The following is a 13,940-nucleotide window of genomic DNA, read 5'->3' as shown; positions in this document are numbered from 1 at the left end:
CACATCGCTTATCTCATAATGTTTTTACATGCTTGTGGTGTTTGAAGTTGCCTTTTCCTGAGCTTCCAGCACCACTAGCTAAAGTGAGAATGGATCAAGATACCAGATCTATGGTATCACCATGTGGAATCAATATGCTCTAAGGAGGGAGGGGAATGGTATGAGAGGTGTAAACATAATGAAGAGCTGCACTAGTTCTAAAGTAAGTGTTCTAGTGTCCAAAGGTGTTGCAGACTGGCTTGCCTAGGGTTGCATGAAGGGTTTTCCTTGAAGTTCAGTAACGTGAAGTTCAGTAGCAGAACAGGACTTTTCTGAAGGGGAAGGGAAACCTTTCTGGTGTTGGTGCCGTCAGAATGCAGCTGTCTGTGCTGGCAGCTTACTCTCTTGGTTTGGGATTCTGTCAGTGCTATGATCACTCACATTTAGCTTGACTAGAATCAAAAGATTCAACTAGTGAACATGAAATAAAATCCTCTGGACAAGAGACATGAACTTATTAAATCTTAGCCTTTCTTTATGTTATCACCACTTTTGTGTTGCATTACAGAGGGAGTAGGAAAGGAAAGCTAATTATGAAAAAGTTTTTCCACAATCTGAACTAGAAATTTTAATGCTGACAAAGCAGGGGCTCCCATAGGGTACGGTAGGCTATAAGCTGAAGAAACTAAGCACTCCTCCTGTATTTCAGTAAGCGCCAAGTCAGCTCTGAGGCTAATTAATCAAAACAAATTTACAATTAAGTCCAGGAAGGAAGACTAATTAAGTAGCCAGTTAAGAAGAAGTGCTGGAAGAGGAATCAACCATAAGGGGAAAGTATGAGACTCCCAGTACTGGCCCATGAAGGACAATTAAGTGATAATTGCAGAGGCCTTTCTGCATCCAACAAATGCTCTCTGACTTCATTATGGCTGATTTTCTTCATATTAGAAGCAGACGTTTGCCTCTTAAGCAACTCAGCTTTACTGTGCACTCTTAAAGTAACTTAAAGTGCAGAAGTTGATGCAGGAATTAGAACACAGGTGCCTGACTTGAGCATAATTCTAGGTAGCAAAAAAGCCTCAATATGCTTTGAAGAAAAAGCACTAAACATTTGCTTTTTTTGCCTCTTTGTTCAGTGGTGTACCGAGTCCCATCTTAGCATCCTACTTATCCTTTCCAAACAAATTACTTTGAGAGGATTATCTCATCAGAATTTAGAACAGCTTCATTTTGTTTGCTTGCTAAGAGCACTTAAGTTCACAGAAGTCATTACCTTGTCATGAAATGGCTTCTGTTGCTTACATTCAACACCCACGCTGCCACATTGCATGACATACTTGTTTTTCTTGATGTGGGAAAAAAAAGAGGACGAGGGGCTTATTGCTTGTAGTAATACTGTTCTTACTGAAAATAATTTAGCTATTCTTCTGAAGGGTTTTGTAAGCATGCATTTGTTTTGCTGCAAAGCTCATCTCTCTGGCAAAATGCGAGGGGTTGCAAATGAGGCACGTGCCCCCATCTTCCACCTGTCCTCAGCCATTTCCATACAACTGTGTGTGTAGATGAAGTACAAATCATTTTTTTAATTTATTGGATGTATGCATGGGCTAAGAACTTTCTTAAGTGTCCAGGTTTTTCTCTTGACTTTTCTGGAACTCACATTATTCCTGAAATTGCAAATAAGTATTGCATATGTTACGAAAATGTTGCTCATAACTTCCTTTTCTTAGTGGAAATCTACACGCACATGCTACCAGTATGATGCGCTGTATCCTGCTGTGCAAGCTGGCAGTTGTTACCTTGCCTTTTCTGTCCAAGGTATGCTTTCCTGTTTCCTTTTGCTCCTTGTAGTGACTGTATAAGGAGGCATTCGCTTGCCACTGTTTTCAGTTCTCTCAATGCCTGTACCAAGTTAGAATATTCTCTTCCTGCATTTTTTGTTTTGCAGCCTAAAGTAATTTGAGTAATCTGAGTAATTTGATTTCAGTGCCCTCTTCAAAGGCTTCTTTTTTTTTGTGTTAGTTCTATTTGCAATGACTGTATTATTTTTCTAAGTCAGTTCCAGGTATTTGAATTATTTCAGAGGTGTTCCTCTGCCTCCTCTCCTTCAAGCTTTGTACAAGGCCTGGCAAAGCTCCCAGTTCTCATGCTGGGAGAAGTGATGCAATGCTTCCTTTGGCCTCTATTCTCTTAAAGACTTCATAGTTTTAATTCCAAGAAGGTTGGCTTAGGACATCACTGGCAAGGTGTTTATCATTGTCATCTGCCTTTTTCCAGACTGCAGAAGCAGAACTGACACCTCTCCAGGCACACATGGTTGTCCTTGAGCCTCATCCCTCAAGCATGAGGCTGGCTCTGCGTTGCTGGAAGAATCCTTTTCAATGCCATTTCACCTGGCCAAACACAATACAGAGCATCAAAGTGCGCTTTCTGCACCTCTTGTAGCACTAATTCAGCATGCTGGTGATATGTTTTGCCTTGGCACAATTTTGCTGTGGCTCTGCCATCACTTAGGCGCTACGCCATGTCCTGATTTTGTATTGGCAGCCTAGACCAGGCATTCACCTGCTCTTACATCTTCATTTCTGTTGCCAGTGGGAATGCTGTTTGGCACAGAGCTCTAGCATGGGAGCTTGTGCCCATTGCTGCGGATTTGCATGGGCACAAATATCATGGAATCATAGAATTGTTTGAGTTGGAAAGGACCCTTAAGGGTCATCTAGTCCAACTCCCTTGCAGTGGACAGGGACACCTACAGCTACATCGGGTGCTCAGAGCCCTGTCCAGCCTGACCTTGAATGTCTTCAGGGTTGGGGCATCCACCACCTCTGGGCAACGTGTTCCAGTGCTTCACTACCCTTATTGTAAAAAAAACTTCTTCTATCCAGTCTAACTATTCTCTCTTTTAGTTTGAAACAATTTCCCCTTGTCTTGTCACAGCAGACCCTGCTAAAGAATCTGTCCCCTTCTTTTTTTTGTAGCCCTGCTTTAGGTATTGAAATGCCGCTATCAGGTCACCTTGAAGCCTTCTCTTCTCCAGGCTGAACAGCCGCAGCTCTCTCAGCCTGTCCTCGTAGGAGAGGTGTTCCATTCCTTGGATCATTTTTGTGGTCCTCCTTTGGATGTGCTCCAACAGGTCCATGTATCGAGGACTCCAAATCTGGACGCAGTACTCCAGGTGAGGTCTCACCAGCGCGGAGCAGAGGGACAGGATCAGCTCCCTTGTCCTGCTGGCCATGCTTCTTTTGATGCAGCGTGGGATATGGTTGGCTCTCTGGGCTGTGAGGGTGCACTAGTGGTTTGTGTTCAGCTTCCAGTACACCAGTACCTCCAGGTTTTTTTCAGCAGGACTGTACTCTATCCTTATTATCCCACAGTTTGTACTGATAGCGGGAGCTGCCACACCCAGGTGCAAGACCTTGCACTTTGTTGATTTGTTGAACCTCCTAAGGTTCACCTGGGCCCACTGCTCAAGCCTGTGTAGGTCTCTCTGGATGGCATCCTGTCCCTTTGGGCGTGTCAACCACACTACATAGGTTGGTGTAATTCACAGACTTTGAGGATGCGCTCAACTCCACTGTCAGTGTCATTGATGAAGATATGCAAATACTGATCCCTGAGGAACAACACCACTCATCACTGATCTCCATCCAGACATTGAGCCATTGACCTCCGCTCTCTGGGTATGATCTTGCGACCAGTTCCTCGTCCACTGAACAGTCTACCCATCAAATCCATATCTTTCCAATTTGGAGAGAAGAATGTTATGAGGGACCATGTCAAAGGCCTTACTGAAGTCCAAATAGATGACATCACTGGCTCTTCCTTGTCCGCTGATGCAGTTAAGCTGTCATAAAAAGCAACAAGGTTGGTTAGGCAGGACCTGCCATTGGGTGAAGCCATGCTGGTTCTCCTGTATCACCTACCTCATTTCTGTGTGCCTTAGCATAGCTTCCAGGAGGATCTGCTTCATGGTCTTCCCCAGCACAGAGGTGAGGCTGACAGATTGGTAGTTCCTTGGGTCATCCTTTCTACTCTTCTTAAAAATGAGTACTATATTGCCTTTTTTCCAGTCATGAGGGACTTCATCTGACTGCTGTGACTTTTCAAATATCACGGAGAGTGGCTTGGCAACTATGTCAGCCAGTTCCCTCAGGACTCCGGGATTTACCTCATCACGACCCATAGACTTCTGGACATTCAGGTTCCTCCAGTGGTTGTGAACCTGATCATCCCTTACAGCAGGAGGGGCATTGCTGCCCCAGTTTCCACCTTCTCAACTATCTGCTTGAGGGCTGTGTGTAGAGCATCCACTAGTGAAGACTGAGGCAAAAATGTTGAGTACCTCAGCCTTCTCTTTGTCTGTTGTTACTAGCATGCCTGTATTGCTCATTAAGGGGAGATACACTGTCCTGGACTTGCCTTTTCTGATTGGTGTACCTATAGAAGTCTTTCTTACCCTTCTTTCAGCACCTTGTCAAGTCCAGTTCTAGTTGGGCCTTGGCTTTCCTGACCCCATCCCTACACAGCCTAGCAGCTTCCTTGTACTATTCCCACAGTACTTGTACTATTCCCACAGTACTTGTCACTGCTTCTGCTGCCCGTGCATTTTCTTCTTGCTCTGCAGTTTGGCCAGCAAACACTCCACAATCGTATGGTCACTATGCCTCCTATCCTCATATCATCAATCAGTTCACTCACACTGATGAGCAAGAGGTCCAACACTGTTATCCCCCCTCGTACGACTATTTATTACCTTTCTCATGAAGTTATCCTCGATACATTCCAGGAGCCTCCTAGATTACCTTTAGCTCACCTTGCTACTTTTCTACAGGTGTCTGGGTGGTTGAAGTCCCCCAACAAGATGAGAGCCTGCAAATGCAAACCCTCCTGTAGCTGGAGGAAGAAGGCTTTATCAACAGGCTGCACTTGATCAGGTGGCCTGTAGTGGACCCCAACCACAAGGCTCCCTATGTTGCCTCAGTCTCTAACTCTCACCACTAGGCTTTTGACTTGCCCATGGCCATTCTTCAGAGACAAGCTCTTTACATTCTATTCCTTCCGTGATGTGGAGGCTGATGCCTCCTCCTCTCCTTCCTTGCCTGTCCCTTCTGAACAGTTTGTAACCATCAACAGCCACATTCTGATCATGAGAATCATGCCACTGGGTTTCAGTGATGGTAGCTGCATCATGGTTTTCCAGCAGCACAGTGACTTCCAGCTCCTCCTGTTTGTTTCCCAAGCTGTGTGTGTTGGTGTAGAGGCACTTCAGCTGGGCATCTGACCTTGTTACCTTCTTGGAGCATAACTCCTTAATTCCTTTGCAGTGTTTACCTTTTGTCTCTCTGTTGCCTTTGTGATCATACCATCTGTTCTTCTAATGTAGCTGTGCTATCCTGCACTTTATCGTGAGCAGTTTCGCTATCACCCCTTCAAACCTAGTTTAAAGCCCTGTCAATGAGCTCAGACAGCTCCTGGGCCAGAATTCTTTTCCTCCCTTTTACCCAAGTGGACCTCAGTCTGGCACAGAGTAAGCTTCCCCATGGTCGAAAAAGCCAAAATTGCCGTGATGGCACCTGCTTCTTAACCACATATTGATCACATGGGTTTTCCTGATCCTGTCAGTATCCCTTGCTGCCACATGAAAGGATAGAGGAAAACACCACCTCTACTCCTGCACTGTCCATTAACTGCCCCAGTGCCACAAAGTCCTTTTTGATAGCCCTCAGGCTTCTTTCAGTGACTTCATTGCTGCCAGCCTGAACTATCAGTAAATGATAATAATCAGAGGGGCAAACCAGACTAGAGAGTCTCTTAGTAATGTCCCTGACCCAGAGCACAGGGAGGCAGCACACTTCGCTACGGGTGGGATCTGTCTTACATGGGGTCATATGCCCTTTCATGCCCTGTTGCTGCCTGACTTTTCTAATCAAGAATTCTTTAGTTGTGGTTTCTCTGGTGTCTGAAGAGGAGCCTGGACTGAGTAAGCTACAAGCTGTGTGTGGCCCTTCAGGATCACTGGCTGTATGCCATTACTCACATTGCCAGTGTGTTTTTCTCAATCCCTCTGGCAGCAGAGTGGAAGCCACAGTTGGCTTTCACTTGGAGGAACACCCAGTATACCTGGAATCAGCTACTCCAGGGGAAGAAACAGCCCTGCCATTTACCATGGGCTGATCCAGGCTGCCCTGGAAAAGGGGGAAGCTCCTGAACACCTGCAATACATTGATGATATCATCATGTGGGGCAACATAGCAGAGGAAGTTTTTGAGAAAGGGAAGAAAGTTATCCAAATCCTGCTGGAAGCTAGTTTTGCCATAAAACAAAGGAAGGTCAAGGGACCTGCGCAGGAGATCCAGTTCTTAGGAATAAAATGGCAAAATAGGCGTTATCAGATCGTTATGGATGTGATCAACAAAATAACTGCTCTGACACCACCAACTAGCAAAAAGTTTCCATGAGCTTTCTTAGGTGTTGTGGATTTTTGGAGAATGGGTATTCTGGATTACAGTCTGATTGTAGACTCTCTATATCAAGTGACCTTTGGCTTTGAAAAGCAACTCTTGTGGTGACATGACACCCCAGATAGAATTGAGTCAGATAATGGGACTCATTTCTGAAACAACCTTGTAGACACCTGAGCCAAGGAGCATGGTACTGAGTGGGTATATCATATCCCTTATCATGCACCAGCTTCTGGAAAATGATAAAATGGACTGTTAAAGATTACACTGAGAGCAATGGGTGCTGGGATGTTCAAACTTTGTGGCACACAGTTACCAAATGCCACCTGATTAGTCAATACTTGGGAGTCTGCCAGTCAAGCTGACCCTGCCCAGTCAAAGCTGTTACTTGCTGTAGAAGAAGGTAACGTCCCTATAGTGCACATGAAAAACATCCTGGTGATGGAAAAATATCAGTGTTCCAACTATGTGTAGCTTTGACAGCTCCAAACTTTGTAGAGAGGAGCATGTTTGTTAGAGACCATGTTTAATTGAATTAGACTAATGTGCTTTTTTAAATATCATAATTGATTTGACACTAATTTTATTGATTTGCCACTAGAGTATGTGGATGCTCTAAAATCCTCGCTGCTGTGAGTAGAATATGTAGTTGTCACTGACTAGTAATTAACATGGCACAGAGGTGTTTCGTTGCTGGTTTTTAACTGAAGATTGTGTTAATTTGGAGGAACTTATTTTTATTCTTTTTGTTTTTTAGACCAATTGCAGGAAGCATGTCGTTGGAGCCCACTTCCTCCATAAGTTCACCTCCAGATTGAAGATCATCTAATGGGAGGGTGTTCTAAAGAACACTGTTAATTACCATCCAGGTAGAAATATATCCCAGTATTGGGAGCACATAGTTTCATCAATCTTAAGAGATTTTCCTTCTCTGTAAATTGTAAATATATGGTTTGTTACAAATTAGTTTTTCTTTCTTACCAATAAATGTTAAATAATACAAATCAATTCTGATTTCTTTGCCTTTCTAAATCATTTAAAAGTGAATTTTCTGGTAGCTGATGGAATGTTGAAAATGCAAGTAATCGCATGAAAACAAAGAGCTTGACTTCTAAATATTTGTGTAATGTGAGTTACATCGAGTGGTTACAAGAATATCACCGGTGGAATCTGTTAACTGTTCCCGTGGAGTTGCTGAAACTTCCAAGAAGTTTGGAAGTTAAATATGCCAATACAGATTGTCTTTGAAAAACAGTGTTCCTGACTGAGTGGTTTGGGTTCCAGTGTAGATCACTGCTGTTACTGCCATAGGTGTACAGGAACTCCAGCTTACAATGTTGTAGGAATCTTTTAGTTTTGAGGTCTCTTAATGTTAGTAGCAAAAGTAGGTCTCTAGGAATCATTTAAAATCCAGATTGGGCTAGACTATACAGTACACAGCACTGGTAGTTAGTGTGGGTTTGCTTGTTTATAATGCGCTTTTGCCACAGCTCAACTCACTGTTTTTATTATCAACGAAGTGTTTTAGAGCTGTCTGACAGTTAAAACTTCGGAGTTTGGAACAGTATTAAAACCATTCTGACACTAAAGAAAAAATTTTTGAGGGTGGGAGAGTGAGAATAAATGTTCTCCTGGGCAACAGTGACCTATGCTAAAAATGATAGTGTACTAAGGTAAAAGAGCAAAAGGGATTTTCCACTCTTGGAATGTTCTGTTAACTCCCATCAACCATGCCCAGACAACACTGGTTAGCGTTTTGCCAGCAAGGGCCTTGTTGAAGGCCAGACTTTGTGCCTGCAGTTTTAGTAGTTCTTGAAGCCCTGTCTCAATTCCAGGTAGTATTTACAATTAAAGCGACAGAGAATTGGGCTTTAGATTAAGACCCCCAGCCTTCATAATACTCATTCTGTACACTGTCTCTTCTGCCTGCCTGGGAAGGGCTTGCATGTACCCACTAGTGTGGGATGTGAGAAGGTGACGCTACATCTGCAGAAAGAGCCTAAAACTGATGCAAGTGCTGCTTTGTTCTTTTGAGCTGCTGATTAGGTTGCTTTGCTGAGTCCCTTGAGCAGGAAATGAATCTCAGGACTCTCTTCCTTTCCCTTGAATGTTCGGTCAGGGTCATGCTCTCTTGTGCTTGTGTTCTAACATGAGGAATCATTACTGCTTTTCTTTTCCACAGTGTTGTACGTAGGAGCGGAGATGCCTTCATCTAGAACAAGCCATAAAATTGTTTTTATTTTAATTGGGTCAAATCAACGCATCGGACAGAAACAAAGCAATAACCATGTGTATAACATACTGTATTTTGCTAACCAGAAAGTAATGCACTTTTTTCTTTGACTTGCTTTAAACTTGATGGATCAATCAGAACATGTGTCCTTCCTATACCTGTTAGACTCAGTCGTAACTACATAGAAGTTCCAGTAAAATCTATACATTGACTCAATTTTAATTTTTAGGTACAACGAGTCTTTGTCTTGTATTTTTGTATTGATTATCTTTTTTTGGGAGGGAGGGATTGTGGGGTGTATTTTCAGTTTTTCCAGTGCCCATAAATGAGATTCATGTCAGTGGAAGGTCTAAAATGTATCACAAGCTTTAAGATGCGATAAACAGGTGAAGTGGGCAATTTGTAGGGCATAAGAGAAGCTGATAAGGTATATTTCTTCTGTATGTAGTAAAATTCAACTTTTTATCTTAGTGCATGAAAACCAAAATACAAGCTTCTTGGAATGCATCTATGGACATAAAGGGAAATCGTTCTAGCAGTAACGCATCTTCTTGAGCAACAGTGCACAGGTACTAAGGTAATAGTTCAGCTACTGTTAAATATCAAGACCAGTTTGTGCCTCAGAGGAGTGACCAGCTGTCTTGATTGTTCACACTAAACCCTTTTCATCTCCAAAGCTGCAGCACGTGCGGCAGGTAAATACTATACGTGAGAGGAGGGTTTCAGAAATATCCAGAAGTTAAAGCTCCCCTGTCACAACAGGAGAGACCTGAGGCTGTAGAAGAGTTCATGGTCATGGTGGTGGTACCAGTCTCCAAAATTATCCCAATCTGCTGGTTTTGTCCTGCCACACCGGGGAAGGAGACAGGTTATCCAGTGGTCTAGAGTGGTTACACTGTAGCTCAGTTACAGGTACAGCGTATAAATTACTAGCACCAAATGTGCCATGGGCTGTAGAATTGTTGCTCTGTTACTACCTAAGTCTGAATATTTGTGCCGTGAGATGTGGTGGATCTAAAAGCAAATGCTTATATTCACAGCTTGAGAGCAGCCTCAGAGGTTCTGCATTGTCTGGTGATGATGGCAGAGGTTATTAAAAGTCACACTTATTGCGTGCCTTTGGCAGCTCAGGTTCAGGTTTTGCCACGTGAGTCTTTTGGTATTTTCAGTACCTCAAGGTACAAGGATCCTTCTCTCCCGTGGGAAGCAAATTGGTTATCCTGGTATGTGGTCTGCTGGTGTAGAACTGACTGCTTTCTCATGTTATTCAGCTGTTACTAAAATAAGACGCACTCTTCTGCAGATAAGCAGTTTAAAGTCATCCGTTAAGGCTTTTGCCTTTTTTTTTTTTTTTACCCCTTTTCTGTTGCAAGCTGGATGTTATCCACACACATGTATGCTTCAGTATATGCATCAGACCAGGGCCAAATGCTTTGCAGCCTAAGAAAATTAACTGTAGATCGAGTTGGTTACATTGTGCAAAGAAAGCCAAAGGACAAGGTATGGAATGCTGTCCACCTGCCTCTCTGGACACCAAGGAAAGCTTTCCTGTGCTACAGTAACCTTGCTTTGCTTCTGGTACTACCTCATCCTTGTGAAGCTCCCCCACTCACTGGTCCTGCTGCCAGTGTACCTGTTTTCTAGTGCTCTGAGATCCCACTTTGTGTAGCAGGTGGAGAGCAGCTCTTTTTTTAGCTCAGATTAAATGCATTTCTTCTGACGTTTTTCCCCTCATAAAGAAAACAAACGTAATGTAACATAGGATTTACAGAGAGTTCATCCAGCTCTGAGGATTCAGGGGCTTGAAGTCCTATATTTGATTATTTTAAACTTGCAGCATAAAAATCAGGCTGCTTTAGGTTGCTCTCTTCTAAATGTTGTGGGGAAAAAAGGCTCTTGGGTCCTCAGTAGAGAGCCAGGGGAACTTGAGCAAGTTGCAGCCTGGTACTTACTGCTTTGAGTTTCCCTGCTGCTGGTTACGTTTCAGTCTCTTTCTCACATTCGTACAAGGTGAGTGGTGGAGCTGGCAAAAATGTTAACAAGATAGCGCTTGGTGTCTCTTCTCTTCTCGAAAGTAAATGGGGAATGCAAATACTTTTTACTTTTTCAGAGGTTTGTTCCTGTGATCATGCTTAGTGTTTTGTTTTGATTATTATTTGTATTTTGGATGGATTGAGGAGACTTACCTTCTTGTTTATATCCGTAGAAACTGGAGCAAAGGGATTTTAGTCACTGAATTTACACCTAGGCAGCGTTGCTATCACAGTCACCGTCTGTTTCATGCAGGCGTATATTTTGAGCCTGTATTTACCAAAGATAGTGACTAAACTCCTTATTTTAGACTACATTATAGCCAGGCTGCTGCACTCAAAGTGCTAAAAGGGTTACGTTTCAGTGGAGCACATTCAGTGGCTCCAAAATGAATACTGCAAAAGGTAGTGCTTCTGCAGGTGAGACTGTATTTGAATGTATTATGGCAGGCGGTTATGACGTATGCCTAAATGGGAACAGTCACTTATCTGGAAAGGAACAAACATTTAACTCAGCATCCTCCCTGAATGTTAACAATATCAATATTGTGTAGGTAGCTAAGGCAGAGTAGTCATCCCTTCTAGTTGCCTGCATTGCTTCCTTCATCAAGTATAAATACAAACTCTGCATGGGGAGTGGTATTTTTCTCCCGTGGTCTGTAAATGTGATCTCAAGACATAGCTTCTGTTTTCCACTAGAGGCCAATAACGTGTAAGACAAGACACCTGCAAGGCTTTAAGCAGAAAACCCCATCATTTTTTTTCCCTTCCAGACCCGTTGCTTAGCTGTTGTATTTATCTTAATAATTTCTTCTTTCAAAAATTGTTTGTCCTCTAAGAAAGTGGAATTCAATTGCTAATTCTTCCTTCCAGTGTTTCATTCCCAAAAACTTCAAGGAGTTGAAAGACTTGTCCTCTTGGCTGGCTATTCCATCCAAGTTTTCAGCTCCTAGTTAACCCTGGAACAGCCTCCACAGAATAAATGTGTCATCAAAAAGGCTCTGGAAGCAGAATGGCAATGTCAGTGCTTTGGTCTCTTAAGAGTTTCAGGAAATGCTATGGCTTTAGCTACTCCATTTTTCTGGGGATCATCACAGACAAGCTGCATCCAAGCCAGCAGCATTTCATTGCAGCTGAAGGGCAGGGGCCGTCCACACTTTGTCATCAGTCAATCTGGGTGCTACAGCCTCCTGGCTCCTTGGGTCTTCTCTCAGTCCCAGGTAACAGAACCATTGCAGTTAGGAGGTTCAGGACAGCCAGAAGTCCTCAAATACAAAGAAAGTTGTGCCAGTTCTGTTGCAGGCAAGAAGCAGTCTGGGACAGCTCTTGCTGGCCTGGGAACTATCCCCTGTTTCCTAAACTAGCAAGGAACAACTCTACCTAACATCAGAAACATTTACAGCATGACAAAGGCACTTACACTTATTTGCCCAAAGAAGCCTGGTTGAGGAGCCTTGGGTAGCCTGATCTAGTGGGTGGTAACCCTGCCCACAGCAGGGGTTTGGAACTAGGTAATCTTTATCATCCCTTCCAACCTAAGCCACTCTATGGATCTATGGCTTCTTCTGGAAAACCAGCAATAGGACTAGAGGAAATGGCCTCAAGTTGCACCAGGGGAGATTCAGGTTGGATATTAGGAAAAGTTTCTTCTCTGAAAGAGTGGTCAGGCACTGAAATGGACTGCCCAGGGAGGTGGTGGGAACACTGCCTGGAGGTGTTTGAGAAACATTTAGATGTTGTACTAGGGGACGTGTTTTCGAGAGGAAATATTGGTGGTAGGTGGACGGTTGGACTGGATGATCTCGGAGGTCTTTTCCAACCTTGGTGATTCTATGATTCTTGATACTGAAATGTTTAGGGTTTTGTTGCTGCTTAGAAAGGGTCTCGTGTATATGTAACCCCTGTTGCCTTGCTGCTGGGCCTAGTCATAGTACTGTGGTTTGGTTGCTTCTCTTAAAACTGTGAAGTTGCTCTGAACATCACGGTGAACTTGCCCTTAGAGGTAGCTAGGCTTCTCCTTTTTTTTCTTTTTTTTCCCCCCAAGATACACTACCACGGTATGATTGCAGCTTAGAAAAGCATTACCCTGCCAGCTTTAATCCCAGTATGAACTGCAGGTCATGTGTGGTGGCTTCTATCCAGAGCACCCACAAAGCCTGGCACGCAGCAGGATGGGTGCTGCGAGGCGCACACCTCACACTTGTTCTTCAAGAATATGGAGTTTGCAGTATTGCAGCATTTGCCAGGTAAAGGCCCCTGGAAACCTACCCCATGCTGCCAGTGGCTGCAGTGAATGCTGTTTGCCTAACCATAAGCTGAAAAAAGTGGATACGTTATTATTGTTTCCTCTTCTCTAATACTGGCGTAACATAGCAGGGAGCCACAAGCTGCAGCAGCTTCCTGGCCATTATCCGATGCTGCCGGTGGCTGTGTGCGTGCAGTGCAATGGTGTTACCCTCGTGAAGGACCTGCTATCAGAGAGAGGTACCAGCTGGTAAAAACAGTGAGAAAAACGAAGCAGAGGAAATCTGGCTCGGCTTTATTTATCTCCTCATGTGAGCAGTGTCACAAACACTCCTGTGGTAAATAGCATAAAATGGAAAAGAAGTAAGAAGTGTGACTGACATCAGCTTTTAATTGAGGAGTATACAGCTATTTTTGCAAAAGGAGCAATTTTGTCTATTACTGGTCACACATGCTGTTTTAATTTCTCTTGCTTTCCTGCTGTGCATCTTCTTTTTCTCTTGTACGTGGAAATCAAATGAGGTGTGGTCAGGAGTCAGTGTTAACATTAAGTGTTCCCCTGTATGCGTGTGCGTTCAGATTTGCCTGAAAGGTTAGAACCTTTTGCTAGAAGGTACTGTAGCAACACAAGGAGATAATTGCTGCTGCACAGTGATTGTGTTCTAATTGACAAGAGGAAAGGAAAGGGACTGTGTGTAATTTTTCTGATGTTTCTGTGATGCTTGAAATGGTGGGGCCAGGGCTTGAGGTGCTGTTATAACTCAAGTCAATGTTTATAATTCTCTGTATTCTGCAAGAACGGTGGTGTTGCCGAGTGACTTTCTTGCTGTAATTTGAGCAGACTGAAGCAGGCTTGTGGTCTGAAATGTGAGCCCCGATTTCCTTGGCGGAGTTTCAAGACAAGCACATCTCTCTCTGCTGAGGTTTGCCACATCGGAAAGGCTCAAATGAGAGAAGGGACTTGGGGTCTTCTCCTAGCTTTACCCCAAG

The 13,940-nt window shown here is 43.6% G+C and overlaps 1 protein-coding gene across 10 annotated transcripts in view; it reads left to right on the top strand.

Moving 5' to 3' along the window:
- The window catches only part of CENPC (centromere protein C), a 32,423-nt gene extending 24,972 nt beyond the window's left edge, over nt 1–7,451 (top strand). For 8 of the 10 annotated variants that reach the window (XM_021395110.1, XM_021395113.1, XM_021395112.1 and 5 more), the window contains one exon: nt 7,201–7,451. Coding sequence is in view for 2 of the 10 variants with exons in the window: in XM_021395109.1 (XP_021250784.1) it covers nt 7,201–7,261 (61 nt within the window). In the remaining 8 variants the exon portion in view is untranslated. Of the gene's footprint in view, nt 1–2,960; nt 3,106–7,200 lie in introns of those variants that run through there. The other 2 variants (XM_021395107.1, XM_021395106.1) reach the window with 2 other exon arrangements.

The sequence above is a fragment of the Numida meleagris genome, chromosome 4 (genome assembly GCF_002078875.1).
Source record: "Numida meleagris isolate 19003 breed g44 Domestic line chromosome 4, NumMel1.0, whole genome shotgun sequence".
Lineage (NCBI taxonomy): Eukaryota > Metazoa > Chordata > Aves > Galliformes > Numididae > Numida > Numida meleagris.
Note: the sequence above shows the minus strand (reverse complement) of the source record. Positions and strands in the feature narration are given on the sequence as shown.